We start from the raw sequence: 27,807 nt of genomic DNA, 5'->3' as shown, positions 1-27,807 counted from the left end.
TCGTGCTCTTTTAATGTGAGGTTGAAGCTGCTCTGGACCGCAGGGTGTGGTGTAGTTGCCTCTGAAGATTCTACCTCGAATTGGGCAAAGAAGTTATTGAGCTCCTCTGCCAGTGAGGCGCCTCCTTCAGCAGCTCTGATGTTGGCCTTGTAGTTTGTGAGGTGCTGGACCCCCTGCCACACCTGCCTGCTGTTGTTACTCACCAGGTATTCCTCGATCCTCCTCCTGTAGTCCGTCTTGGCCTCTCTGATGCCTCTCTTTAGGTTGGCTCTGGCTGCACTGTACAGTGCGCTGTCATCAGACTTGAAGGTGTTGTTCCTGTCTTTAAGCAGTTGCTGGACCTTCTGGGTCATCCAGGGTTTCCTGTTGGGGTACACGTGGATGGTCTTGTCCACTGTGACCTTATCTATGCAGTTTTTGATGTAGCATAAGACACTGTCTCTGAACATCTATTTGAAAATGTCAGAGTTAGTTCTGTCGAAGCAGTCCTGCAGCTGCTCAGAGGCATCATCAGGCCAAGTTGTTACAGTCTTTTTGGTTTTGGGAGCAGTTTTCTGGAAGGGGATATGCACGGATCATAAGCAGGGACATGTGGTCTGACTGGCCAAGGTGTGCTAGCTGTTTAGCCTTATAGCCCAGCTTGATTTTAGAATATACCTTGTCCCGAGTATTAGCTGCTCTGGTGGCACATTTGACATGCTGGTAGAGCTCTTGTTTTAAGTCCACATGATTAAAATCCCCTGCTAAGATGTGTGCTGCATCGGGGTGTCTGATCTGCTGTTTGCTAATGCTGCTGTAAAGTAGTCCATTAGCCATGTTATCATTTGCATCAGGTGGAATGTAAATAACGGTCACAAACACCACAGTTAGCTCCCCCAGAAGATACACAGGCCTGCATTTAACTGTTACAAACTCCAGGTTTGTGGAGCCGTGACTGTCCACTGTCACTGTGTTAGTACATCAGCTGTTGTTTATGTACATGCACACACTCCCTCATCAGCTCTTACCGGAGTCAGTTGCTATCTGCAGCCTCAGATCATCCATCTTGTTGGCATGCATTTGAGAGGAAAATGCTAGGAAGCGGTGGTTTGTGTGGTTGTCTCTGGAGTCGGGTAAACACTCCAGCCCTGCAGCCCCGCTTCTGCTTTCTCTCTCAATGCCGCCTTCGCCTCCTCACCGTGGGCATGGTGATCCATGAAAACCCGGGGGCTCTCACCATGTCCGCCAGGATGTTTTGTGTGTTAATAAAAAACAGTTTTTTCCTTCTGATCGACATCCCGTCCTATCCGAAGAAGTTCGTGTCAGCTGTAGATGTACTTATTTCTGTTTTTAAGGCTTTTTTTAAGGCATTTGCTGGGAGAGCAGTTTGCCGCAGCTGTAGTGAGCACCGCCATGGTAACCACATTTATTTTCATTATTATTATAATCAAATGATTACAAAAATCTGGAGACACCTCTTTGTATAAGGGAACAGCTGAAAATTAATCAGGGATGCGCTTCACCATTAAAACCAGACATGATTCTCTCCTGGAAATCATTGCACAGGCTTCCAGAAATCACTTTTTATTCAAACCCTACCCCGTTTGCTTGGAAAGAGCTGTGGTAGTTATGGACTTGGTAGAACTTTTTAACTCTTCCAGCTTCCAGACACCCTGACTTCAGAACAGCAATCGTACCAGAAGCATGTCCCAAAATATAACAGTGAGGTCATGAATAATCTGAATACCTGCGAACTCGGATAATGTGAAAAAGGTGACAAATTAAACCTTGTTCTCCTCCAGAAAACTTTGGTGATTATAACATGTATATAACATGTAGCAGCATGGCTCACTGGTTAGAGTGGCCATCTTGTAGCCTGAGGGTTGCCAGTTTGATCCTCGGCCTATTGAGCTCATGTCGAGGTGTTACTGAGCAAGGCACCAAACCCCAAAGTGCTCCTGATCGGTCATGGTTAGTGCACGGCAGCTTCCACCATCAGTGTGTGAATGTATGTGTGAATGGGTGCACATGATGATGTAAACCGCTTTGGGTATTATTCCAGATACAGTAAAGCACTATATAAATACAGACCATTTACCATAAAACATTCTGGTGTAGTTTGAGAGGAAAATGAAAGAGATAAGACAATATTTGCTTCAGATGAAAAACATTTAGAGTTTTTGGAATAACATCAGGGAAATCACACTGTGGCTCTTTTAAAAATATCTTAATAAATATGGAAAACAATGACTCTGGAAGCGCTTCTGGGTTCTTTATTGTGATCTCTCAATGTACTCTTTTGATCCTTCAGGTGTGTAGATTTCCTTTTTACTCAATGTAGGACTTACTGCTTAAAGTGGAAAATAGCCTACAAAAAATGATCAAAGACACTCTCCAGTGATTTTCAAACTTATATAAAAGCCTTTGCTTTTACATGGCAAAAAGATTAAAAAATACCAATACATTGCGACCAACTAAATCTACAGCAGGTCAGGGTCTGCTGTGATTCATACTCCTCTGTTAAATCTCCCTAATAACCAAACCTACGTCCATCTTTACTAGTTGGAAGTGACATCAACGGTTGGAGGAAAAAAAATAAATAAATAAAAATAAAAAATTCATATCCGACACTAAGACTATACTCAATCTTAAATAGACCACATATGTATAACAAAACTAAACTTTTTAATCTAAAATACAGCATTTCACAAAATAAATAAATAAAAAATCTTAATAAATACTTTATAATACTGTGACATTGGAGTACACTCAGTACTTGATCTTAATAAATGTGCTTATTAAAGCAGTGGTACTTATTGTGGCATAACACCGGTCTTGTGTTGAGCTGTGTTCTCTGTTAAGATCTGTTCCCCCCTATCGCTGTGCCCTTTTTCCTACGGTATTTAAGGTTTTCTGTTTCAAAAGGCCATAAAAAGGATTTTTCAAATGCATAAACAGAATGAATGAATGAATGAATGAATGAATGAATAATAATTTAAAAAATTTTAAAAGAAATATGTAGGGTGGGTTACATGACCTCATTAATCCATTATGTTGTGGAAGGAGTTGTTGTGGACTTCCTGTTAAGAAGGAGGTGGCATTTAGAAATTACAGAGGTGACAGCTATTACTTCCAGTTCTTTAAAAGATCATTGCCTATATTCTTCTGGAAGAATAAAAATACCAATGTAGCAAGTGTCAGTACTTTTTGAGAGTACTTTGGACATTGTTTTGAAATAAATTTGCCAAAAATTTGTCAGGACTGGACGAGAGAAAAACATATGCGTAAGATTGCAAGGTGAGCCTCCACATCTGTCACAAACATTACCGTATCTGAGAAAATCTGTGCCAGCTTTGTCTTTGAATGAATAAAAATAATCTAAATACAATTAGGTTGTAAAAGTTCACCCCATGGGTGCTCACATGGAAGGTGAGGAAAGTTGGATTTTGCACAGTGCCTCACCTGGAAATATCTAAAAAGATGAGAGGGTAGAAGATTGAATTCTGTAAGTCTTATCCTCAAAACATTTCAGTCTTTTATCATGCCATAAGGAATAAGTGGGATCAGTGAATGTGGATTTAAACACGAGATTTGGGGTTTAGATAAAGGGAGCAGTTAATTTAAACTGCTTCCTAAAGTAAAACCATATCTTAAGGGCAACGATGACCACATGGTTGCAGGTAAGGCCAGTGGGGTCTGCAGTGAGTGGACCAGTTAATAATGCAAAGAGCGAGAGAGAGACTGGAGGACATGACTGTGCTTCCAGTTGGACTTGGACCAGTATTTAATTTTAGTTATGTTTGCGACCCAGTAGTAAAATTGAGAGGCTGCCATAGAACTTACGATCAGTCCCCTAACAGATACTGTTCCCCATGTGTTTACAAAGAATGCAGAGTCTCACACCTTTGAAGCACAGTCTCATGGGAAGATGTGTTCTTCCCTTGAGATTAATCTGAGCTTCATGTATTTATCTAAATTAACATCAGTTTACATCACTGTATAAAAAAATGAAACTAATCAAATGGAAAATGGCCTGTACTTATGTAGCACTTTTCTGTACTTGGAATGATACCCAAAGCGCTTTACATTATACATCACATTCACCCATTCACACACTGGTGGAAGCTGCCATGCAAGGCGCTAACCATGACCCATCATGAGCAATTTGGGGTTCAGTGCCTTGCTCAGGGACACCTCGACATGAGCTCAATAGGCCGAGGATCAAACCGGCAACCCTCAGGCTACAAGTTGACCACTCTACCCACTGATCCACGTCGCCCAAACTCAAGTGCAGTTTGAATGTTTTGTCTGTAAGGAATTGTAAGTAGGTGTCTTTCCTTGAGAATTTGACCAGCTCTCAGCATGACGACATAGATAATTAAGAGTCGTTTCACTCAGTTGGGAATCTTTCTGAACAGAAAAGACTATTCAGCTGCAAAAAGGAAACGATCCATGATGTAGTGTTGAAGGATGCACTGTACTGGAACAAAATTTTCCAACCTCTTCATATTTAAGGTCTGACCACCGTGTCACCGTCTCACCTGTCATAGTCTCCATTACACAGAGCTCGAACTGGGATCGTAAATGACTGCCAAACAGGGTTCAGATTGTTCTTGATCACCTCCGTTTTGTGGCAGATGGTAAACCTAAAAACACAAACATGAAAACAGACAAAAACTATTAAATTCCTTCAATCATAAAATGCCAGGCTGGATGTAGAATGAGCTGGAAATCTGTGAAGTTAATCTAAGTTTAGAACATGTGTATAGATCCACCATCCACTTCCAGACAACAAAAATATCTAATCAGCCAATTACATGGCAGCAACTAGGTACATTTAGTCATGTAGACATGGTGAAGATGAAGTTGAAGCTGAAGTTCAAACTGAGCATGAAGAAGAAAGAGGATTTAAGCGACTGAACGTGGCATGGTTGGTCTGAGTATTTACTGGGATTCACACCCACAACCATCTCTAGGGGTTACAGAGAATGGTCTGAAGAAGAGGAAATATCCGGTGAGCAGCAGTTGTCTGGACCAAAATGTCTTGTTGATGTCAGAGGAGAATGGGCAGACTGGCTGGAGATGATAGAAAGGCAACAGGAAGTCAAATGAGTGCTGGTTCCAACCAAGGTCTGCAGAGTAGCATTTCTGAACACACAATACATCCAACCTTAATGCAGATGGGCTACAGCAGCAGCAACAGGTTATTTTATTCTCTGAATACGTATTACCATGTAGGTAACACAGAGATAAAATCTGTAAGAAAAAAAAAAACAGCTGAATGAAACCTCTGGGAGAGGAAGCAGACAAGGCTGCAGAGGGATTTGATTCTGAGCTTTATCTCTGACACATTCATCTAAATACAGACTGGAACTATCTGTTTCAGTGTCAAGAAAATCTGTTAGCCCTTCCTCCTTTTAGTCTCCTCCTGGGACAGGATCCAAGAGAAAAGTCTGGCAGATTTTCCCTTGCTGGCTTCAGCTGAGGGACTAACAGATGGAGTGTACAGTAGAGGATTTACATTCACTCTAACAAACACACACACTTACGTTCCATCCTCGTTGCTCCGGTAGAAGACGAGGAAAGGGTCAGACTTGCCAAAGAAATCCTTTTTATCCAGCTTGTTGGCACAGAACTGCATGGTGGCTAGGTCCTGAGAGAACAACAACATTTTGTTTTCATGTGTTCTGTAACTCTGTCCAAGTTATCTTTAGTTCAGACAGAGAGATATCTGATCAGAGTTTGACACTAAAACCAACTTTTCATATCTACCTGCTCAAAGTGAAAGCTAAACTGAAGGTGTGCTTTGTTGCATCACACCGGGTTTGGAAGCCAGTCCTGGCCCCTGAGATTTATCTGTACCAATACATTGTGGACACTTGAAGCTTTTATATCCCGAACTAAGAACAGATTTTGAGTGATCCAGGAAAAAACTTTTAGTTAAACATTTGGAAGTAAGAATATATCAGCATATTTGCATGTGATCTCTTTTTTTTGGGTGGAAATCAAACATTTAGTGTTTCCAATTTGCTTTTGTTTGCTTGTAAACGTCAATCCTGTCATATGAGCAAGTTCTTAAACCTCGTTTTCCCCAACAGATGTGGGTCGGGACGGGACGGTTTGGGTGCGGATATGGTTTGTAAACTGCAATCTTGTTGCATTCCCACAGCCAACAGTAACCTTACCTGAGAGGCAGAGTATCAGCCGGATAGTGATAGATGCCTCAGCTACGTGATAGCATGACGCCATTGCAGCCCGACGCCTTACTTAACCCTCTGGTGCATGAATTATTACAAAAAAGTACCACATTTTTTTAAATAAAATATTTTACTTGTACAGGCATGCACATTGTTGTTTTTCTGTGTTTTAATCTCATTTTAACTTTTACTCAGTGTATTGATTTTTCTACTTTATCTATGAAAATATTTATAAAATAATATCTTGTCATGTTAATATAATATCAATTTTCTATAAAAACACCTGGATCATTTTCTTGTCCTGTTTATCACTAAGGCAAACTTGGTAATTAAAATGCAAGTATATATACTATATCAAATTTAGTTATTCTTTATACGTGGCAGAGTATTGGTGATTCACTAATGTCCAATGAAGTTGATCATTTATGATCCACACCCATGCATACATTTAAAAACAGCCTTTAAATATGTGTCCACTGTAGTGGACACTATGCATCAAAGGGTTAAAGTATAACCAAAACATTTAGTTTTGGATGGCCCCGTCAAGCTCTCTCTGAACCGCTTCCTCCCAAAGAAAGTACAAACCTCCTCCAACATCCACTTTGTAACACTGCTTCGTAAAGCTGCTTCGTAACGCCGCTTCGTAACACTGCTTCATAACACTGCTTCATAACGCCGCTTCGTAACACTGCTTCGTAACCCTGCTTCGTAACACTGCTTCATAATGCTGCTTCGTAACATTGCTTCGTAACGCTGCTTCATAACAGCATTTTAAACCAAAAATTAATTAACAAAAAGAAAATCTGTTGCTCTAAAAAGAAGCCATTCCTGCTTGTTTTTTTGTAAGGACACACGCAAAGTTACTTTTTTTTTTAAACAAGCCAACAGATTGCTGTGTGTCAAGCTCCACCTTTTTGGGTTGGATTGATTACATTGGTACCCCAAAGGAAGGATCCCAAAAACAGTAGAATGGGTCGGATCAGATATTAGGGTACCCTTCCCAGTTTACAAATATGGAAACGTAAAAAAATGCAACCTGCCCCACCCCGACCCGTTGATGGAAACGAGGCTTAACAGTCAGTTTAAAAACCGAGGGACAGATCAACAGTGAGCAACAGTGGAAGTTAACCATTGTGATCCAATTTACCACCATTTCAGGTCATTAGTGGACAAAAACGTCCTCTGCCAAAATTTGCTATAAAACCGTTACAGATTAATATTCTTTCCCTTTTTTTCTCTCTCAAATCTTCTGGATAACTGGAATCTGGTAAATACTTACACTGCCATTTGGTGGTGTCAGCTGAGATTTTGTTTTTTCAATTTAAAAATAATATTAACATTTACATCATATATAATAAAATATGTATATTTTATTAAAATGTGTATAATACAAAAAAATCATACAATTCTATTTATTGGTTCCTCCTAACCCCAAATAGCTAGAAACAATCTCTAATGCAAGTCAAATTAAAGTTTGGGTCTCAGAAGATTAAACGCCAATTTAATTACAGGATGTTATTTCTTTTCTCACTAAATATACACAAGTTATTTTACATGTCGATAGTAGTCAATATAAGCTAAAAATGAGTATCATTGATTTTGTTACAATGATTTTGGTTTTTAGAATTAAAGATTTAAAAAAAGAAAGGGGGGTAACCAAGGAGTGGGTAATTAATCATATAAAATGTATTGTAGTTATATGGTTCGACTAATTCAGCTATTATCTAATCGCTGTGTTACCTTGTCTGCTGGAATTACTCACACTGTAAGTTTTTACTCCTCCAGAAGCCCACAAAGCTGCTGCACAGTGACACTTTCTGGTTCTGTTAATGTTTTGCCTGTTTTTGGTAAAAATATGTTTGTATTCTTAGTTCTGCTCTGTCAGGAGTGTTTGGTCCACCAGTGAAAGGAATGGCACATTGCCTTTAGTGTTGCTCATTTTATCAACTTTTCATTCACTGGTTTACTTGGGATTGTTGGATATCCCGTGTGCTACACTAATTCAGACTATGGAAGTCTGTCTGGAATCAGTCTGAATTAAATAAGGCTGAGCTGTGTTCCCGGACAACAACTTGAGGTTTAATTAGGAGATGGAGCTGGTTTGAGTCTGAATTTTTTAGATGAGTCTTTCTTTCTTGGATAACATTCATGGAATATACCCCAGAGCCAGAACCAGAACCCACATGATGTACATGTGATGTAAAACAAAAGAAGATGCTTAGTAAACGGTATTGAGTGAATATCCCAGCTGAAAACACATTTCCACACCAGCCGTCCTGATGATCCATGCAAACCTAACATCATGAGCTGAGGCTGCAAACTTGAAGTTCCACAGCTGTCATGTTAATGTTACTAACTACAGAAATAAATGAGCCTTTAAGCTGAGATGGAAATCAACTATTGACTTGCACAAAAATAAGAAACATGATAAATCATGGGCAGATGAAGTTAACTAAAACTGACTAGTCACACATGACAGTATAACCATGAGACTGACTAAATTTGGGGTCAAACTGAACACTGGGGGTAAGGTTTCTAAGAGTTTTCAGATGTGCCAGTCAGGTGTTTAACTTTTTTTATTTACTTACTATTTCCAGAATCGACGTTAACATTTGAAGAGATTTGTATCTGAGGTTTTTAAGTCTCATTCAACGTCAGCATGACCCACAGAACTACAGCAACATTTACTGTATAAATGTGAGGTTGAAATAAATAAAAATGTGCAGACTTCTGGACCCATGCCAGTAAAAACGGATGTCTGGGTAAACTGAAATGTCTTCTTCTGATCAACTAAGACATTCAGGTGTGTGATCAAGAAGTGAAGCAAATGAAGGCCAATTATGTGTGAACCCCTCTGGTCTGGTTTCGAGATCATTAAATGTGTGGAAGTATAATAGGTCATGCCATGGTGAGGATGTTTGTGTGTGCACAATGTACATGGCTCCCTGTTTAAGCTTCTAATTATTATTTATCCACTGTGGCGAGAAAAACAAACAATACTAAAATGTGGCTGAATAGTTTATGAATGTCTTTCACTTTGAAGGAAAAGTACAATCTGACTTCACCTCCACTTCATGCACATCCCAAGATTATTCTCAAGTCTGCACGCTCATTTTAATTCACCTGGCAAAGTCATGAACGGAGACCGCAGGATGAACTTCCTGACCGCATGTGTATGATCTGATACTAACCCGGCAGTTGCTCAGCTCCTCAGCTGTGAAGATGATGGTTCCACACTTCTTGTTAGGAATCCCACTGTGGGAGAGAACCGGGAAGAGGTTAAAGATGGAAGACAAGAAAAACAATGAGGCTTTGTTGTTTTATGTGCTCCTATACTACATTAATTACCTGTGGTTATTAGATGCCTCACTACATTTTGTTGACCAAAATATCTCAGAGACAAACAGTCAACAATACAAATCCAAAACAAAAGGAAATATAAGATTTAAGATCAAGATGAACCTGGTTCAGTTCTACAATTAGGGAAATATAACCTTAGATTAACACAACATATGTGTCATAATTCGTTTCACAAAAACTAAAAGCTCATTTATTTATTGTATTGAAGACAGAACAAAGGTCTCTAGAAGTAGAAAATAGTATTTGAGAAAAATATAGATAGATAGATAGATAGATAGATAGATAGATAGATAGATAGATAGATAGATAGATAGATAGACAGATAGATAGATAGATAGATAGATAGATAGATAGATAGATAGATAGATAGACAGATAGACAGATAGATAGATAGATAGATAGATAATTTATCTATCTTGGAAATTCTTTTCTCACAGCAGCATCAGAGGTAACATTAAAAATGTACATATAACATAAAAGAAAAATATAAACACAAATTAGATGAGCACAAACAAAGAGAATATAGCCAGAAAAACAGACAAATAAAAACATTTCCGTGGGTGTGGCATGGACTAATGGACCAGAGATGTGATCACCTGTCCCACTTGGAGGATTTATTGTACAGTTATTGTAAATGAGAGATTTTATAAACGTCTGTTTCAGACAGCAGAGCTGCAGCAGCTTGTCTGAATAAGAGCTCCACTGTGCCTCCAGCGTGCTGCTTAATGGATGTGAAGAACTGTCCATGATGGAGACCACCTCCCGTCTCTGACTGTCTCCTGGTAAGATCATCCTGTCCAATGACTTTACCACCCTTATTAATCAGTTTATTGATTCTGCTGGCATCTCTGGAGCTGATGTTGCTCCTCCAACACACCACAGCATACATGATTGCACTGGTCACTACGGACTAGAAGAACATCTCCAGTAAGATTGAAAGATATGCATCATATACAGATATACCAGGAGGCTGACAATAAAGAACTGATGAAAATACAATTAAAAGAAATCTATGAATTGTTGTCTGAGGTAGCCTTCTATCACTTTGATGGGCTTGTTGCAACTGACTCCATCCCCCACTCCCACATACTCTTCACCTGAATTTACCTGGACACCTTGTAGTCACTGAGTGGAACATGAACTTCTGGATACCAAAGTATTCTAGAGTCAGATGTGAGTTCATATGTCTGACAGCCATAGCCGGTTTTTGCTATTTGCAAGTGGGCGAGTACCCAGAATGCAATCTGTTTAAAGGCCCATTTATGCTCGACACAGAAGGCAGATATGCAGAGGGAAAGACACTTTTGTCAGTCTCCTGTGTTACCACTGGAAACTGCGGGGGCAGTGCTGAGCAGTATAGCTGCCATGTGACCAGCGCAGGGAACAAACCAGTGAAGAAGAAGAGGAACAGGAAGAAGACAACAAAAACAGCTGTAGCAAGAGCTTTTGAAGAAACGCCATGAGCGTGTCAGATGGTAGCAAATACTCTGCATTACCGCCACCAATCGGTGTCCAAAACTGACATCAGAACTTAAAAAATGAACTCTGAACTCAGCACTGCCCACTAGTGGATGAACTGAGTTCATAACCATTGAATTATGAAAGGCAGATCCTTATTCAAAGGACAGTTTTTAGTCTTCCTGAACTAAAAACTGTTCTAATCTGAGACGCCATCTAAATAATTTCACACTGTTAGTTTCTGTTTGTGACATTAAGAACTGAGCTCACACATTAGTTCATATAAAGTGTGGCCCCAGCCCCAAGTCAAAGCTGGTCCAGAATTTAATGACACGTTGATTCATTTGGTTTTGACTTTATGACCTTTGATCACACTTATTCATAGAATAAACAGGACTTAACTTTAAGTCCTGTGCTCAGAAAAAAAGCTCATTTTCTCTGCTATTCCTGAATCTGATCTCACAAAAATAACATCTAATGTACTGATGTTTTCTGATCAATATTTTGAATAATTTGGAGTTTGTAAAGTGTTAACTGCTGTGTGAATTCTCTAAATTCTATATAATTTTAATGATAACATTTTTATTTCTTGAATTAATTTGTGAATGTTCAATGCGGTAAGCTACAATGTACTTTAACCTCCTCCTACATGGTGTCAACAGTACATGATATAATGAGGTAGCTGCAGTCAGACCACAGCTTCAGTGACCGTTGATCTACTGATGCAGCCTGTCACGTTTTATTCTGGGATGAATCAGAGTAAATGTGACAGATGTACTGATCTCACCACCAGTTCCAGTTATCATATAACAGCAGGGAAAAGAAGACCTCCACACAAGTCTTCTGTTCAGCTCCAGCCTCCAAATTTCTCAAAAGAGAGACAAGGCTTCTCACTCAGTGATGAATTACATAACCATGTCAGTTATTACTTTCAAACTGCATCTGGATTAGAAATGAGCTTTGAGTTATTTCTGAGTAGAGGTCTCTTTGCTTCTGCAGTTATCCACTGGAAGTGACGCTTTGTTCGCAGATTTTGTTTATGCACTTACTTTTGGTTCAAATTAAGCTGCTCTAAAAAAGTGCTTTTTAAAAAAATAAATAAGAAATTTTTATACCATTTATTCCAGTTCAGGTTTGCAGAGAAGCTGGAATCTATCCCAGCAGGTGAACGGCCGGATAAACTCTAGACAGGTTACCAGTCTATCACAGGACCAGTACAGAGAGACCAGCAACCACTCACACAAACTTAGACTGACCAACCATTTGACCTAACATGCATGTCTTTGGAAGGAAGCCAGAGTATACATACACATGGAGAACATAAAAACTCTGACGCTTGAACCAGTGACCTTCATGCTGTGAGGCAGCTATGCAAACCACCGTGCAGCCGAGTACCACTTCTAACACTGCATGTCTGCAGACTAAGTTTCCCTGCCAACTATAACAGAACTTATAACACCCGTTGCCAAGCCAGACATTTGACCAGTACCCTGAAACCACAGTTCTCCTGTCTGTTATCTTACTGGGGTGGAGATTTTTCCTATTGTTAGATGTTACCTGTAGCTAAATCTTCTAATTTTTCATCACCAAGGATCCGGATCAATCAAATTGTTGATGCTTTGAACAGACACCTGACTGATGTCCAGTTCCAATGCTATTTGTTTTAATGACTCCTGAGATGGTGGTGTCCATAGCCGTCTGGGAAGTTTGTAGTTAAGGCTTCTCTATTGCTGCACTGTAAAGTTCACAAATATTTTTCTAGGCTTATTAAGTTTCCTTAGTATCTAAAGTCACAGTCACTAAACTGTTTGCATTGCTACTGATAGCTGCTACAGGTCATAGTAACATTTTAGGGCCCATCTACAGTCATTTTGCACTCTGAACCTCTCTACCTTATCTAGACCATCCACAACCTGTACTATTTTAACTTTAACTGTATTCATTTATGTATTTTTATATATTTATATAAATGATCATATTCTTGGGCTAAATGTACTTTTTTTTTATCTACATTTTAACAACTTTTTGGTAATAATGTAACTTTTTATTGTTTTATTATTACATTTTAGGGTGATTGTCAAGAAATGTATTATTATTCAAGATGAGGTGATTGTTTCTGTACCTTCTCACAAAGTGATGACCAGTTACCTGTATTCAACATGAGCATTAAATGCTGAGATGAAATTAACAGTGTTGTGGTGCAGTAGCTGCTATTTTTGTCCAGCTGCTCAGCATCCATACTACCACTGTCCTGTGGTGTTCCCCAGGGTTCTGTGCTTGGTCCACTTCTCTTTGTGCTTTACTTGCTCCCTCTCAACAACATTAATATCAGCCCCAAATCCATCACCAAACCCACCGAGAACATTTGTTTCAGTACTGATAACTTCTCCATATCTTCATCCTCTCACAACCTCTGCATCATCCTCGACAACAACTTCTCTTTTTAGCAACACTTCAACCAAATCACCAAAGCAGCATTCTTCCACCTGAAGAGCATCACCTTTCTCCGTCCATCTCTCTCGTTTCCTGCAGCTGAAACTCTTATCCGTGGTTTCATCGCATCCAGGCTCAACTACTGCAACAGCAACCTGCACAGTTCATCACATGAAGCTTCAATACATCCAAACCTCTGCTGTTCGACTCATCACTCACACCTCCTCTATCATCATATCAACCGTAACCTCCATAAACTCCACTGACTTCCTGTTCCACTATTTATTCAATTCAAAATCCTCCTCCTCACATTCAAAGCCCTCCATAACCTTGCTCCCTCTTGTCTGACTGGCGTCCTATAGCACCATTCACCCTCCAACAGGCTACACACCTCTGATATTAAGTTTCTTTACATTCTCCTCATGACCAAGTACAGAATTTGAACAAGCTACCGGGGGGTAGTCCCAAACCCAACCCACGGATTACTGGATCACGTTTTCTATACTTTTATAATTAAATTTTTCCCTCTCCAGTAAACCATTCCTGTGTGATCTCCTCTGATTCCAAAGCTGATACAATCTCATGAAATGATACCTGTCATATCATTTATTATTTCACTATCTGTGCACAAGAGGATTAAAGGCTGATAGGGGGGAAAAAAAGACAGATAATTAAAATTTTTCTAGCCAAGATTGAAAGTGGGAAAACCTTTATCATCGTCTTGATAATTCCCTGTGGCTGTTAGGTCACACTCCAGCTCCCAGTGCGACACAGTGATTTGTTCCATCTTCTTGAAGCTACGCTGCTGAAAGAGGCCCAGGTGATGCTGCGCTCCCATTAAAACACCGACTGGAGTTCACAAATGCTGCCACAAACATCCACAACACAAATACACCCACAACACATGCGCATGCTGTAATCCATGATGATACCAAACATAAACACCTACGGTAACATATTGTTTCTGAGAAGCTGTTTTCTGTGCCCTTGAGCTGCAGTTTCATCTCAGCTGAATGTCCCTCCTCTGCCTCTATTCTGAACACAGTCACGTAACCTTGAGCGCATGATGGCGGGTAAAACACCTTCACTCGAAGCTAGAATTAATTCCTGCTCCTCCAATTTTCGCTTAGTGTGATTCTATTGGCAATCACTCTCTTCTAAGCTTTCGACTTTAACAATGAATGTGAGCAGTGATGAATGACCATTTGGTAGTTAATGACTTTTGCATGGTCAGGAGTGATGGTGGGGATACCTCCAACGTTGATACACACAAAAGCAGCACTTGTTTCAGAGGCTCTTGTTAACTTTCCTGCTGTTTCTGCTAAAAGCTCCTTGACTGGAGCACAAACACAACATGATGAAAGGAACCCAACTCCAAAGACGGAGAAAATAACTTCAAGATGGAAGACATCAAAGCGAATGGATATGGGTGCATGTGAGTGTGTGTCCCACAGCAGGAGTTTTCCCACATTGTACTTGTCTTCCTCACACATCTTCAACTGCCTGAAATGAATCCCCACATTTCTTATACAACAGACATGCTCACACAACTCCAATGCAACAAAGCTCTCCACTCTGTTTCATATAATCATTATTTCTTTAAATAATGCAAAATACTCCAGCAAATGAAAATGACATCACTTTAATTGGGAGAAAACCTGACAAAACTGAGGCGTAACAGGCACTAATCTGCAAGACCTTTACAGTGTATTACACTTTACCCTTACCAGTTTGCATGCAGGAACACCAGAAGACGCCATTGCTGATGTGCTCCACTCTTTACTAGAACATCTGGAGCAGAACAACACCTATACAAGGCTGCTCTTTATCGACGTTAATTTGGCTTTTAATACCGTCCTGCCGAACAAACTTTGGTCCAAATTACACCACCTTGGATTAGATGCCCCCTTATGCAACTGGATTTGGGACTTTTTAGCAAACCACTTACAGTGAGCCAGAGTTCAAACATCATCTCGTTATTTATAACTGCCGAATTAAATTGAATTGAATTGAATTGAATTGAACTGAACTGAACTGAATTGAACTGAATTGTATTTAATTTAACTGAAATTAATTGAACTGGATTGAATTGAACTGAACTGAACTGAACTGAACTAAATTGAATTGAACTGGATTGAATTGAATTGAATTGAATTGAATTGAATTGAATTGAATTGAATTGAATTGAATTGAACTGAATTGAATTGAGTTTAATTGATTTGAATTGATGAAAAAAGTTTTCACACCCCTGGTAAAAATCCAGCTTTTTTATGATGTTAAAAACTGAAACCAGAATAAATAATGTTTCCTCCTTTATTGCAACCTTTAACAACCTGAACAGTCAAAATGAAAAAACAAATTGATCTGACACAGAAATAACAGAAAACATAAAAACACAACTGTCACAATTAAAGAAACTCCAATTCCAGCTCTCTTCATAGGATTTTCCTGAAATTTCCTCATGTTTCCTGCTGCAGCAGAAGCTGTCATCAAGATCTGATGGTTGAAAGGTACAGTATCGATCGGAGACGGTCACATGGATCTGCCATGGAGCACAATAAAGACTGTCATCAGAGTGGAGAAAATATGGGACAGCAGGGACATTACAAAGACCTGGATGTCCCCCTAAACTGATTAAGAGGAAAACTGGTCAGGGAGGCTGCAGAGACCTGCAGAAACACTGAAGGATCTGCAGGAAGTTCTGGCTGTGTCGTACATGTGAGAACAATCTCCTGTTATCTCCACATCTGGACTATGACAAAGAGAAACACTGTAGTCTGGCAAAAAGTTACATAAAGTCACCTAGAAACATGCTGGAAAATATGCTCTGGTCTGGTGAGACCAAGGTTAGATTTTCTCATCACCAGACATATCCTCAGTGAAGCATGGTGGTGGCAGTATCACCAGAGATGCTCTCAATCTGACAGATCTGGAGCCAGTTTGTGAGGAAGAGTGGGAAACATTTCCAAGTCAGGATGATCCATGATGGCAGACTCCGACCAGGATGACTGAATGCTGGGATTAAACTCTATAAGCAGAATGGGAGGCAGAATCTCCAGTTGTCAGGCCCCTGTCTGCTATAAGCGGCAGCTGCTGTGGGACGTCCCATGATGCACTGGGCTCCTCTCTGCTTGTTTTACTCTCCATTTATAAATATCTGACGTTGCTGTTGTCATTCATTTGAATTTCTCTTCTTTGGCAACTGGCTCAGAGTTATAAAGCTTGTTGACCCCTCTGCCCTCTCCACCCCAAACTGGTCCAGGCAGATTGCCATCTGGGTTCTGGTTCTGATGAGACATTTTTCTTCCTGGTTTTGGATCTGATGGAGGTTATCCTTTCCCTTTATATGAACACAGTTATTATAAAGTGAACTATTGTGGTTCATTTGTTATAATTGGATTGTATAATCAGATTCTAGTAAATATAATTGGTATGCCTTAAAAACTGCCTTTTGCTCTTTGAACATTTTTGTTATTATGAGAAAGAACTTGTCTTTTGTCCATTTTCTATGTCAGATAATGACAAATGAGAAGGTAATAAAAAAAAACAGTACAAGCAGAAAGGGAGAAAAATGATCTTGAGTTATGTAAAGCTGAGTTTCTCAAGATTACGTGAATCTTATATAACCTATCTATGGCCATTTAAGGCCATTAGGTACTACTGGGGCGTACAGGAGTACACAACATGATTCATCCGGCTCTCACCAGTCAATGTGGGAAGCAAGCCACTGACCTGCTGGCAACATCTGCAGAGCAGGGGATTTCTATCAGTGCTCTGAGAAATATAAAGAAAAGCACACAGCAACTGATGCAAATATCATATATTTACTGTGTGTGTATATATACATTTTTAACAGCCCTTCTTCTTTAAGTTGATATTGTGTTTATGTAGGCAGAATGTGAATTTCCATGGCAAGAAATGTTGTGAGAAAGGTGTATAACTGGCTCACAGAGTTTTCTGTTTTGGTTCTGCCAGTCATCTTTATGTCAGTGGAGACCAGAAGCAACGTCCATAAGTAAAGAAAAGATCCCTTATTTTCGTCAGCTGACATTAAATACAGTTAGAACACCAACTCCGGTCCTCCAGGGCTGCTGTCCTGTAGGTTTCACATGTTTACCTGCTGCTGCACACCTGATTTATACGGGTGTGTAGCGGCAGGTAAATAATCTGTGATAACCCAATGTGTTGGATTACTTTAAACAAGAAAGTATTTGCCACTTGAACTTAACTCTGTTCATGTACTCAGATACAGATCTGAATCTGTGAAAGCTCTGAATCAATCAGATAAGTTCATCCAAACATGGCTGACACAGGTGGAACAATGCTTCCTCTGCACTGACACAGTGATTCAGAGGCTTCAGTTATGTTCATCTAAGTTAAGTTGATGGGAGTTATACTGACTGCCTGGTTTCAGCTCAAGTACAGAAGTTCTGTTACAGATGCATGAGGGGCTTTAAACAGATGTGTTGCTGCTTTCACGTAGATTTTATCTAGTGAATTCTACCTGAATTGTAATATCCCCAAAAATGGTGGCCTGAGATAAGGAGTCACACACTCTCTGGCCAAAAGAATTGGATTTAACTAAGTAAATAGGCACGAGGCTCCTACTGGATAATTACTGCCTGGGCAATTATCTTTCAGCTGGCAGCAAGTTATTTAACTTCAACTAAGTAGCTTCTATTCTATTCTACTTTCTATTCTACAGTCATTTAGCAGACGCTTTCCTCCAAAGCGACATCTGAGAATAAGAACAACACAAGCAAAAAAATCAAACAAGAGGGGACATCTTATTTAAGTGGTAGTCAGGTGCTGTCGTGTAGAAGCATTAAATTTTTCTTTTTGTCCCCTTGAAGATGAAGTAAAGCAGTCATCATGTATAGAGCCTATTGTACAAGCCTGTGATCAGGTCAGGTCTAAGTTCAGCAACATTATGTGCCCAAAGAACGAGGTTAGCTGACTACCTGAATATACCGAGTGAGCAGGTTATTCCATCTTTCCTGGTGGCACAGCCATATTCCAGGATGACGAAGCCAGGATTCATCAGGCTCAAATTGTGAACGAGTGGTTTGGGGAACAGGAGACATCATATTCACATATGGATTGGCCACCAAACAGCCCAGACCTGAACCCCATTGAGGATCTTTGGGACGTGCTGGAGAAGGCTTTGTGCAGTGGTCGAACTCTCCCATCATCAATACAAGATCCTGGTAAAAAGATTAATGCAACACTGGATGGAAATAAATCTTGTGACATTGCAGAAGCTTCTTGAAACAATGCCACAGCAAAAGCTGCTGTGAACAAAGTTAAAGGAGGTCCTTCATTAGCATGAAAGGAGAGAAAACTTAAAGTGTGTGACTTTTTTTGATGGCGACTTTTTTTTGGCCAGGCAGTGTATTTTAGGAGCGGGGCTGCTCTTTTTCCTGTTTTCCTCAGTGGACAGTATAGAACTCATAACACACATCAAGGCACATAAACTGAAGAGAATAAGGAAATTATTCTCTCAATTACAGCTTAAGATGATCTGATAAAATGTCCACTAGTTCTACATATGCTTTCAACCATCATCTCATGACAGAAAGTCTGAAAAGTCTGACACCTTTCCTGCCCTGCAGCACTGACTCTGCTGCTTGGACACCATTCATGGATGTGTGGTTGCAAGAGGTGGAGAGGCAGAATTAGTGAGAACACATAAATATGCATGCAGCCAGGTGAGTTCAGCAGTCATGCGTGTCCACTCCAGACAACGTGTGACATGTCTTTGTCGATGTGTCTCCAGGGCTTTCTGCATGGGAAGGCTGATGTTCATTTTAATAACAAGGTAGGGAATAGGAGAAAAAAAGGAGAGATAGTGGTGGAGAGAGAGAGAGAGAGTGTGTGTGTGTGTGTGCTGGGGGGTAACCCCTAACCCCTAACAATGGCCAACTCCTCTCCTGTCACCTGCTGACAAGGATGACAGGATGACAGGCGGCTGACAGCGTGAGCAGCTCATTCAATTACATGACGCCCTGATGAAAAGCTCTTATGTTCTCCACAGAGAGCAGCGAACGGAGGAAGAGGTTTGATTTTAGAGAACAGGCAGAGGAAAGAGAGACAGCTAATGAAGCTGAAGAGTTTCTGAGTGAGGAAAATAAGTACAGTCTTATAAAAGGTATGATCAGGAAACAAGAAGTGCAGCAGTGAATAACATCAGCTGGTTTAATATGAATTAAGTCAACCTGTGAATCCTTCACTTATGAAGCCTGGATGTGTGGCAGAGGAACAGAACTTAGCAACAAAGTCACATTCCTCTCAAGCAAATGAACCTATCAGTGATGAAGTGAAGCGTCTGCACTTATCCAGAACCAAAAATAGAAATGGGATCTGTGTAGTTTCTTCAAAATACTCCAGAGATTTTCAATATGTACGAACTAAACTAAGAGCTGCTAACAAACACAACTGTCATTAACTTCATAAAGACTTGTGAAAAAAGTAAGCTGACGACATGTCTGAATGATCTTATCTGGTTTTTTTGTTTGTTTGTTTTTGCTCTCCTTCACTGACAATGTCATGAAAGTTTGTTTTGCTGGAATTACTGCACAAAATGATCCATAACAAGACTATCCCAGGCTCACTGTGCTTCCAGACTTTAAGTGACAAATCCAGCATCTCGCCATATGTGGCTACCACCTCCTTATGAAAACATTCATAATGAAGGAAAGAGGTTCAAACGGCACCTTCAGATTTCATAGCAAAGCTGTTGGTATTAGTAAAGTTTTGAAATTCACAACATTAACAAACTCTATATGGAGATGGATCAGTAGAGAAAATGTCATCACATATCGTCCTGCCCCATGCAGAAGTATAGCTTGTTTTCATGTGAGGGCGGGGACAGAAAGTGGTGTCCAACCAGCTCATTGTAGACCAGAGTGTGTACAGTTTTCATCAGACTGTTTGCACCGAGTAGTAATTTCAGTCCAGAATAACCTTCTCCACCCAGGCAGGAGAGAGACCCCCCTGGAGAAGAAATGCAACCATAAAAAGGACATTGGATACACAGGTTGATCGGAGAATAGAGAAGTCTTTAGAAAAAAATTTTAAGAACAAAGACATAAGTAAGAGGGAGACAGAATACCAGATGAGACATGCAGGAGGACGTGCACTCTGTGTCTCCTCAGAGCCAATAATTAAAGATAAAATGTGCACATTGGCCTCGTTCAGAAAAAGGATGATTCATTATGCATGTTTGTGTTCCTTCTTCTGCACTCACTCTGCCCTGCTCTGAAAGGTGAAGAGAAATTTCACCCAGGATGAGAAAAGAGCTATTTAATTGGCAGTAAGATGGCACTGAGGGTAATCTTCCTTTCAGTGATGTTTAAGTGGATTATTGAGGAGTTTTACAAGCAGAACTAAAAAGCAGCAAGAACTGAATGAGAAAAGACAGAATAAATTTACTGCTGTCGTCTTTCTGGAAGCCAACCAGCTTCATGCTGCTTTGGCCTAAATACAAAATAAAAAGGAAAAAAAAACATGTGCAACAGACAAAATCTTTCCAAAGATTTCAAACACTGGAGGAATAATGAAAGCAGGTCAGAGTCAAGAACATGATGATTTTATTAGTGTGAAAGGAAACTGAGCCTTGGTGGACAATCATCCACTGGATGCTCACTTACAACAACCTGTTTCTCATCCTAACAAACATGTCAGGACTGAATCTTATATTGTGGCCTTGATATCACAGTATGATCTGAAAAAACAAACCCATTTCTATATCACTATTTACTAATAATCTGCTAGAATACAACTAGCTCAATTCCACAAAATGAACGTACATGTTTAATAAAACGGGAAAAAGTGGAAACTGGGGCTCATTAAGGGCGACATTTTCTGTGTCACAATTTGGGGTTTTTATTTGAGTGATTTGCTCTTCTTCATTTTGTTCACTAGTGTTGCCAAAAGTGAAAGTAAATGACCCTAGATTCTTCAGGGACCCCCAATCAATCTTCTACAATATCGCCCCATAACCTTGATGTCTGGTTCTTGTTTTCAGCCATTTATTGGCTTTGGATTCAGACCAATTGATGACTAATTATTAAAACACACACACACAAAAAACTCTTGTTGAGTTAACAAGAACTTTTTAAATAATCTTTTCCATTAATAAAATAATCTTTCCTATTTTTAGTTAATTAGCAAAATCTGTTTGTTTCAAGAAGTACGAACATCCACCAAGATGACTAGCAGGTATCTGCAGAACCATAGGCTGCTGTTTCACGGCCACAACATCAGGACTCTTGTTTTTTTTATAACAACTTCTTAGATGTACAAATACTCAAGATGAAGACTAGTAAGGGATTCCCATTATTTACTGTGAGAAAACAACCCTGCCCTGTAGTTTTACCCTGAACATTTTACTCTGTTAGCAAACTGATATGACGCAACAAACGTAAATGCATATGCAACACTGCAACTACTTTACCCACCATGCATGTCAGTAAGCCTGAGAGAACTGACATGTACACAGGGAGATTGTGCAAACTCCACACAGAAAGGCCACAGTAGGAACCCCTCCCGAGGATCAAACCAGCAACCTTCTTGCTGTGAGGCCACGGTGCTAACTACCAGCTTGTGTCTGATTCATCTATCTAAGCTGTGATGTTGTGATACTGTTGCTACTGGTCTTGGGCATCATTGTGGATATTTATGTCCATTTAGGGTAATTTCCCTCTAAGTCTGGCAATAATTTTAGCTGTCAGTGCACATCACACAGTTTTTGTAAGAAAGCCTCTACACAAATCTTACATTTACAAACAGCAAAAACTACATGGTTTTTTTTTTTCAAAAAGGACCACCAAACATTGCAGAATGCAAATTATATTTTATAATAGCTGTTAAATAAAAAAAAATAAAATAAAAAAAAGTTGTGCTTAGGGCACCCACATGGCTACCAGCAGCCCTGAGCTGGATGATAAACTGATTACATTAATTAATGCTAAATGGTAAATGGACTGTACTTATATAGAGATTTTTCATCATGCTGACCACTCAAAGCGCTTTACACCACCTGCAAAGCATTCACACACACACACACACTTTCATACAGCACTTCTATTGTTATGTACTAAGTGCTTTCTACTATCACTCACATTTATACTCTGATTTCCACAGCAACCGTACCCTTACCTTGTAGGAAGAGTAAAAGCTGGATAGCAAAGATGAGTCAGCTATATCATGGTGGCACAGAATTATGTCAAAGAAGAACGTAACACCGGCATGTGGCTTAAAAATCCACAGTATATTAAATTATTTTATTGCATTACTGTTGTGTATTTTATTTACTTTAGTCATATGTTAGTACGTGAAGCATTTTGAGCAGCACGAGTTGTTGGAAATGTGCTATATACTATGACAATTTTTTAGTGTGGCACATTTTAAAAAAGTCACAAGAAAATTGAAAAAGTAGGGAAAATAAAAGCTGACATAGACAGACAGCATTTTGCATCTAAAGAAAATGGCTACCTGATGCTTTTATTTATCATTGCAGATAAATGATGATAAGACAGGTGAAACATATATTAGTAAAAAGAATGTGACCTCTCTCAGTCATATCCAAATAGCCATCAGCTACATATAAAATGATTTAAATATTTATTTCATCACAGTTTAAGCACCATCATACCCTAATAAAATGAAATTTTTCTTTAACAAATGATTGTAAATGTTTCTATAGCTCTCTCTTCCCTCAAAGCTCTAAGAGTAAAGCACAGACCAAAAAGCTTTCAGCCTTTTTAAACGAACATGCTGCTGTGCATTTCACATTAAGCATATGAGAGCTGTGATGCTCCATGTCAGGTTAGCAGTAGGAAACCCTCCTCTGTTCTCTCCCTCCATCATGCTCTCCATCCTCACTCCCTGTACTTCATAGAGACGGTAAAAGGAGGTCATGATGTCTCTGTAGATTTATTTCTGTTTCCTGGTATTCAACATTGCAGGCTAACCTATCTGTAACCTGTTTCTTATGTAGGCTACGGTCCATCCATCATTTTTCTAAATCAGCTAACACATTGAAGCAGGAACAAACTGATTTTATGCGATGAGAGGCCTCTCTTTATTTAAACTCTCCTAAAATAGCTCATGTAAATATGCAATCAGCTGAGTCTGAGGCAAGACTTCATCTCCAGCTTTCTTCATCAGGTTACTGCTTGTCTTTTTCTCCTCACTCCTAACACTCAAAGCGAGTTGGTGTTACTTATTTGCTCGAGCGTAATGATAATGAGCTTGGCAGGGCCTGTGCAGCACACTGATGAATGTGAGCCCCCCCCCAATCCACCCCAGTCACAGAAGCTCAACCTCAATTGTAGTAGCCATTTATTATTTAAAGTAACTTAAAAGCAACTTTCTTGGCTTTGGGTCTAACCTAGATAGGGTTTAGTCTCAGCTGGTGCTCCTCACTTTGGATCTGAGATGCATATAAAAATGAGGAAGCTGCACAGATACAGATTATACTGTATATAACTTAAACTCAAAATGTGCAGCTGTGTTGAAATAATTTTCTCTTATTGAGAATCTATGGTAAAGTTAGGATGTGATCGAGTAGCCCAGTCTTACTGTGGAACATGTGATAATTGCATTAGTCCACGGCACCAACATGGTAAAAAATACGGTTGTATTACATTAAAAGCTATAAAACTGTGAAAAGGCAACATTTTAATTTTATAATGGCAAGGATACATTAAATATAGGAGTGTAAAAATACATTGATTTAATGATCAATGAGCCGATAGCATCAATGTTAATAGAAAATATGGCTCAAACATGGATACAGTGATCATTTGTAAGTATTTGAAAAGAACATGTGGAAGAATATGTGGAATTAACTGTTTCAAAGGTGTGGTGTTTAACTGGAACAAAGTCAGACTGTACTGAGAACTGATGCAGGTTTAAAGGGCAGGGTTTCAAGATGTCACAATTCTTCAGCTCTTTTATCATTGTGATGGAGATTTTTGTACTTTATGTGTTGCTTTGTCCATTTATGTACAGCACTTTGTTTCAGCTGTGGTTGTTTTAAAGGGCTATATAAATAAAGCTGAGTTGAGTTGAGATCTGGGTGAATGTTGGTGAGTCTGGCATCTTCTCTGAACTTTTACCACCTGATTGCTGCTTTTTTAACTCTCTGCCGATCTCTGGCTGAGGAGGAGGAACAGTGACTGTGTCAGTTAGCCAACGGCTTCACAAGTACAATGAGGACTTTTTGATGATTGAGTCCTTTTTATTGGGGATTTTAATGTACATGTACTGTATGTTGTCCTGACAAACTGTTGGTTAAGGACTTCAAGGCTTATTAAAGCTTAGCTTGATGCTGTGTATGCCTGGACCCAAACATGACCAGAGACACACACTGGACCTTGTTTTAGCTTTCGGTTTGTCTGTTTCCAATCTACGGATCTGTGATTGGTTTCGCTCCACCTGTCCACCTGCAATTTTAGATGCTGTGGCTTCATTAAAACCCAGGCTCAATAAAGCTAAAGCTGAGCCGTGGCTGAATGAAACAACTCAACCTGTGCTGAAAAGCTGAACGAAAATGGAAAAAGGACAAACTCCAGATGTCGGTTGAAACTGCTGACATCAATACCAGATAGCTGAAAGATGCAGGAATGAAATATTTTTCTAATATCATTCTGTGAAACTGCCATAAGCCTCAGGTTTTATTTTAAACTATAGATGATGATCTTAATGTTACTTAAGGCCCATTGATGCTCCCTTTTGTACATGAATAGGGACGTCCATTTCAAACACTGTCAAACGCTGCAGTCCTCATACTTCCATGCGTCTTTTATGTTGCTATGGCAACCACTGCACTGGCTGACCTTTCTTTTAAGGTTCTTTTTAAAATCCTTTTATTTGTTTTTATGACTTTAAATGCTCTTGGAGGTCTTCAGGATACAGTGGAAGCTCAGAGAAAAAATTGTTTTCTGTGACGAGACCACAGCTGTAGAATTAGATGCCACTTCAGGTTAGACAGGCTTCTTCTCTTTCCACCTTTAAACTCCTTCTTAAAACCCACCTCTTTTCAGTGGCATTTCACTGAGTATGAGAATGGCTTTCATTGTATTTTCTTTTTTATTTCTTCCTAATTATTTTGTTATTTCTTTTATTACTGTTTTATTTCTATCTGATTTTATGTATTTTAATAAGTTGTTCATGTTCAGCTCTTTGATCGGTGGCTTCTGTTGTAAGGTTCTTTATAAATAAAGTTGGCTTTGCTACTACCTTGGTTATGATGATTAAATGCAGTCTCAGTGGTGTGTATATGGAAGAATAAACTGTTCCACAGATTTGGAGCAGCCAGTGAAAAAGCTCGACCCCCTTTGAGTTTTAATCTAGATCTGGGAACTTTGCAGACAAAGTTGTGGTTGACCTCAGAGCTCTAACGGAAGTGTGGCTTTTCGGAAGATTTGCAAAATAAAACAGAGTAAATCAATCTAAAACTTTAAAAGTCAGTAATAACATCTTCAAAACAGCAAGCCAGTGAAGAGATAATGACACTACTACCTGTTTCACTAAACCTATCTGTTTACAACAATAATACACAGCTGAAAACCTGCCAAAATACCAATAATCAGCAGAGGTCCTGCTACATATTTTGTCATGATGACACACACCAAGGTGAAAAAATTTTCATCCACATAAAATATAAATTTCCCCTAAAGTGCAGACTAGGAAAGCCATTAAGTCCTAAGTGAGACATGTTGAACACCTTCAGGGTGAATGATGCTAGAAATAGTTGAGCCAGTAAAAGGTTCATACATAAGCTCTTGAGAAGCCCTGAAGATCCCGTCCATCATTGACGCCAGACGAGGCAGGACCTGCCAGTAGACATGGATTGGTTTTTCTACGCCAGCATCTCCTCACAGCATGGGTGCGACAAGGAGACGGTGGGTGGTGTACTAAGCCATCTCCAGCTAATTATCTGTTTGGACAGAGATCAAACACTCCAGTGTTTATGCAAGTCTGGGTATGGAACGTGCCAAAAAGTCTATGGACTGGAAAGAAACAGAAATGACTGCAGGTTTCTCTGGTTTCCACTTTTCGTCCTTATCAATTTACTGTTCGAGTTTTCCTTTTGTTGTCACCACACTTCTCTAAAGCCTATTGAGAAAGGTGAAGGCAACAACTGTCATTATGTTTTACATAAACAACAAATGTCTTCATGAAGTGTTGGAGAAGACGCTGGATAGCCACCTACAGGTGTTTAACGTTTCCTTCATAATATCTTTCCTCTGCATCAGATAATGATGTTATTGGGCAACGGATTTAAAAAGAGACACCAGAAGTGGCCTTGCAGTATTTGAAACTGGTGTTGATGTAAACACACTGCTTTATTTTGCATATATATATATATATACATATATATATATATATATATATATACATATATATATATAAAAGCTGATAAAATGAACAAACTTGGAGCACAGAGGAGGACACAGTGAGAATCCATGCAATTAACTAATTTATGTTTTACTAAGTCGTGTTTGTTGGATCATGTCTTAATCTGGCTGTCCAGATGGGTGGACAGAGATGGCAGACAGAGCAGCATGTTATGAAACAGGAAGTTGTGATTTTTTTTCCTTATGTCCTCTCCGAAAAACATTCACCTGTTTTACCTGTTGAGGCTAAATGTGACATCATCAGCTCAGCAGTTGCCAGGTTACAATCATAAAACCCCAATTCATACTCGGTGATCTCTGCGATAGTTGTGGACAGATCGATCCAAATATCCATAATATCAATACCAGTGTTGTTACGGATATTAACTGATTCTAGTGTGACAACATCGAGACTTTAATATAAACCTACATGCCCAAAACCAGCTTCTCTCACTGAGATAACACCAAATTCGAATATTTTAGATGGCAAAAGTAATAACTTTGTTTATGGAGATCCTTTTAAAAAAATTCTAAAACTATCATAAACGTCATAAATAAGGAGGATAAAATGGTTTCTGGTGGCTTCAGTTCACTTAGTTAGAAAGGCATCTATGTGCCAAAAATGAAGATAATGCCAAATTCGGATTTTTATGGTGTGAGTAATTATCTTTGCTGTTTATGTGTTAATACATTAAAAACTTAAGGCGTTACTTCCACAGATTAATCTCTTTCCATTAATGCTTTAATTCTGACAGCCTTATTAAAAAGTATCAATATCAGTATCGGTATCAACGATACCTTCTACACAAAGGAAGTGACACTAAGACAAAAAACAGGGAATTTCACAATAATAATAGTTTCTCAAGATCTGTGTGCCTTGTTGGGCTTGTTTTTTGAGGCTGATCGATGTAGCGAAAATGTATGAAAATGAATTCAACACGTGGAAAATAAAACAGTGTGCTCAGACTCACCCT

The 27,807-nt window shown here is 39.3% G+C and overlaps 1 protein-coding gene across 2 annotated transcripts in view; it reads right to left on the bottom strand.

Moving 5' to 3' along the window:
- The window catches only part of LOC121636354 (copine-9-like), a 194,949-nt gene that overhangs the window by 46,161 nt on the left and 120,981 nt on the right, over window positions 1–27,807 (bottom strand). For both annotated transcript variants that reach the window (XM_041979806.1, XM_041979807.1), the window contains 3 exons: window positions 9,368–9,431; window positions 5,529–5,632; window positions 4,521–4,625 (listed from right to left, as the gene is read on the bottom strand). In XM_041979806.1, the coding sequence (XP_041835740.1) occupies window positions 4,521–4,625; window positions 5,529–5,632; window positions 9,368–9,431 (273 nt within the window). The remainder of the gene's footprint in view (window positions 1–4,520; window positions 4,626–5,528; window positions 5,633–9,367; window positions 9,432–27,807) is intronic.

This window comes from Melanotaenia boesemani, chromosome 3 (assembly GCF_017639745.1).
Source record: "Melanotaenia boesemani isolate fMelBoe1 chromosome 3, fMelBoe1.pri, whole genome shotgun sequence".
Taxonomy (NCBI): Eukaryota; Metazoa; Chordata; class Actinopteri; order Atheriniformes; family Melanotaeniidae; genus Melanotaenia; species Melanotaenia boesemani.
Note: the sequence above shows the minus strand (reverse complement) of the source record. Positions and strands in the feature narration are given on the sequence as shown.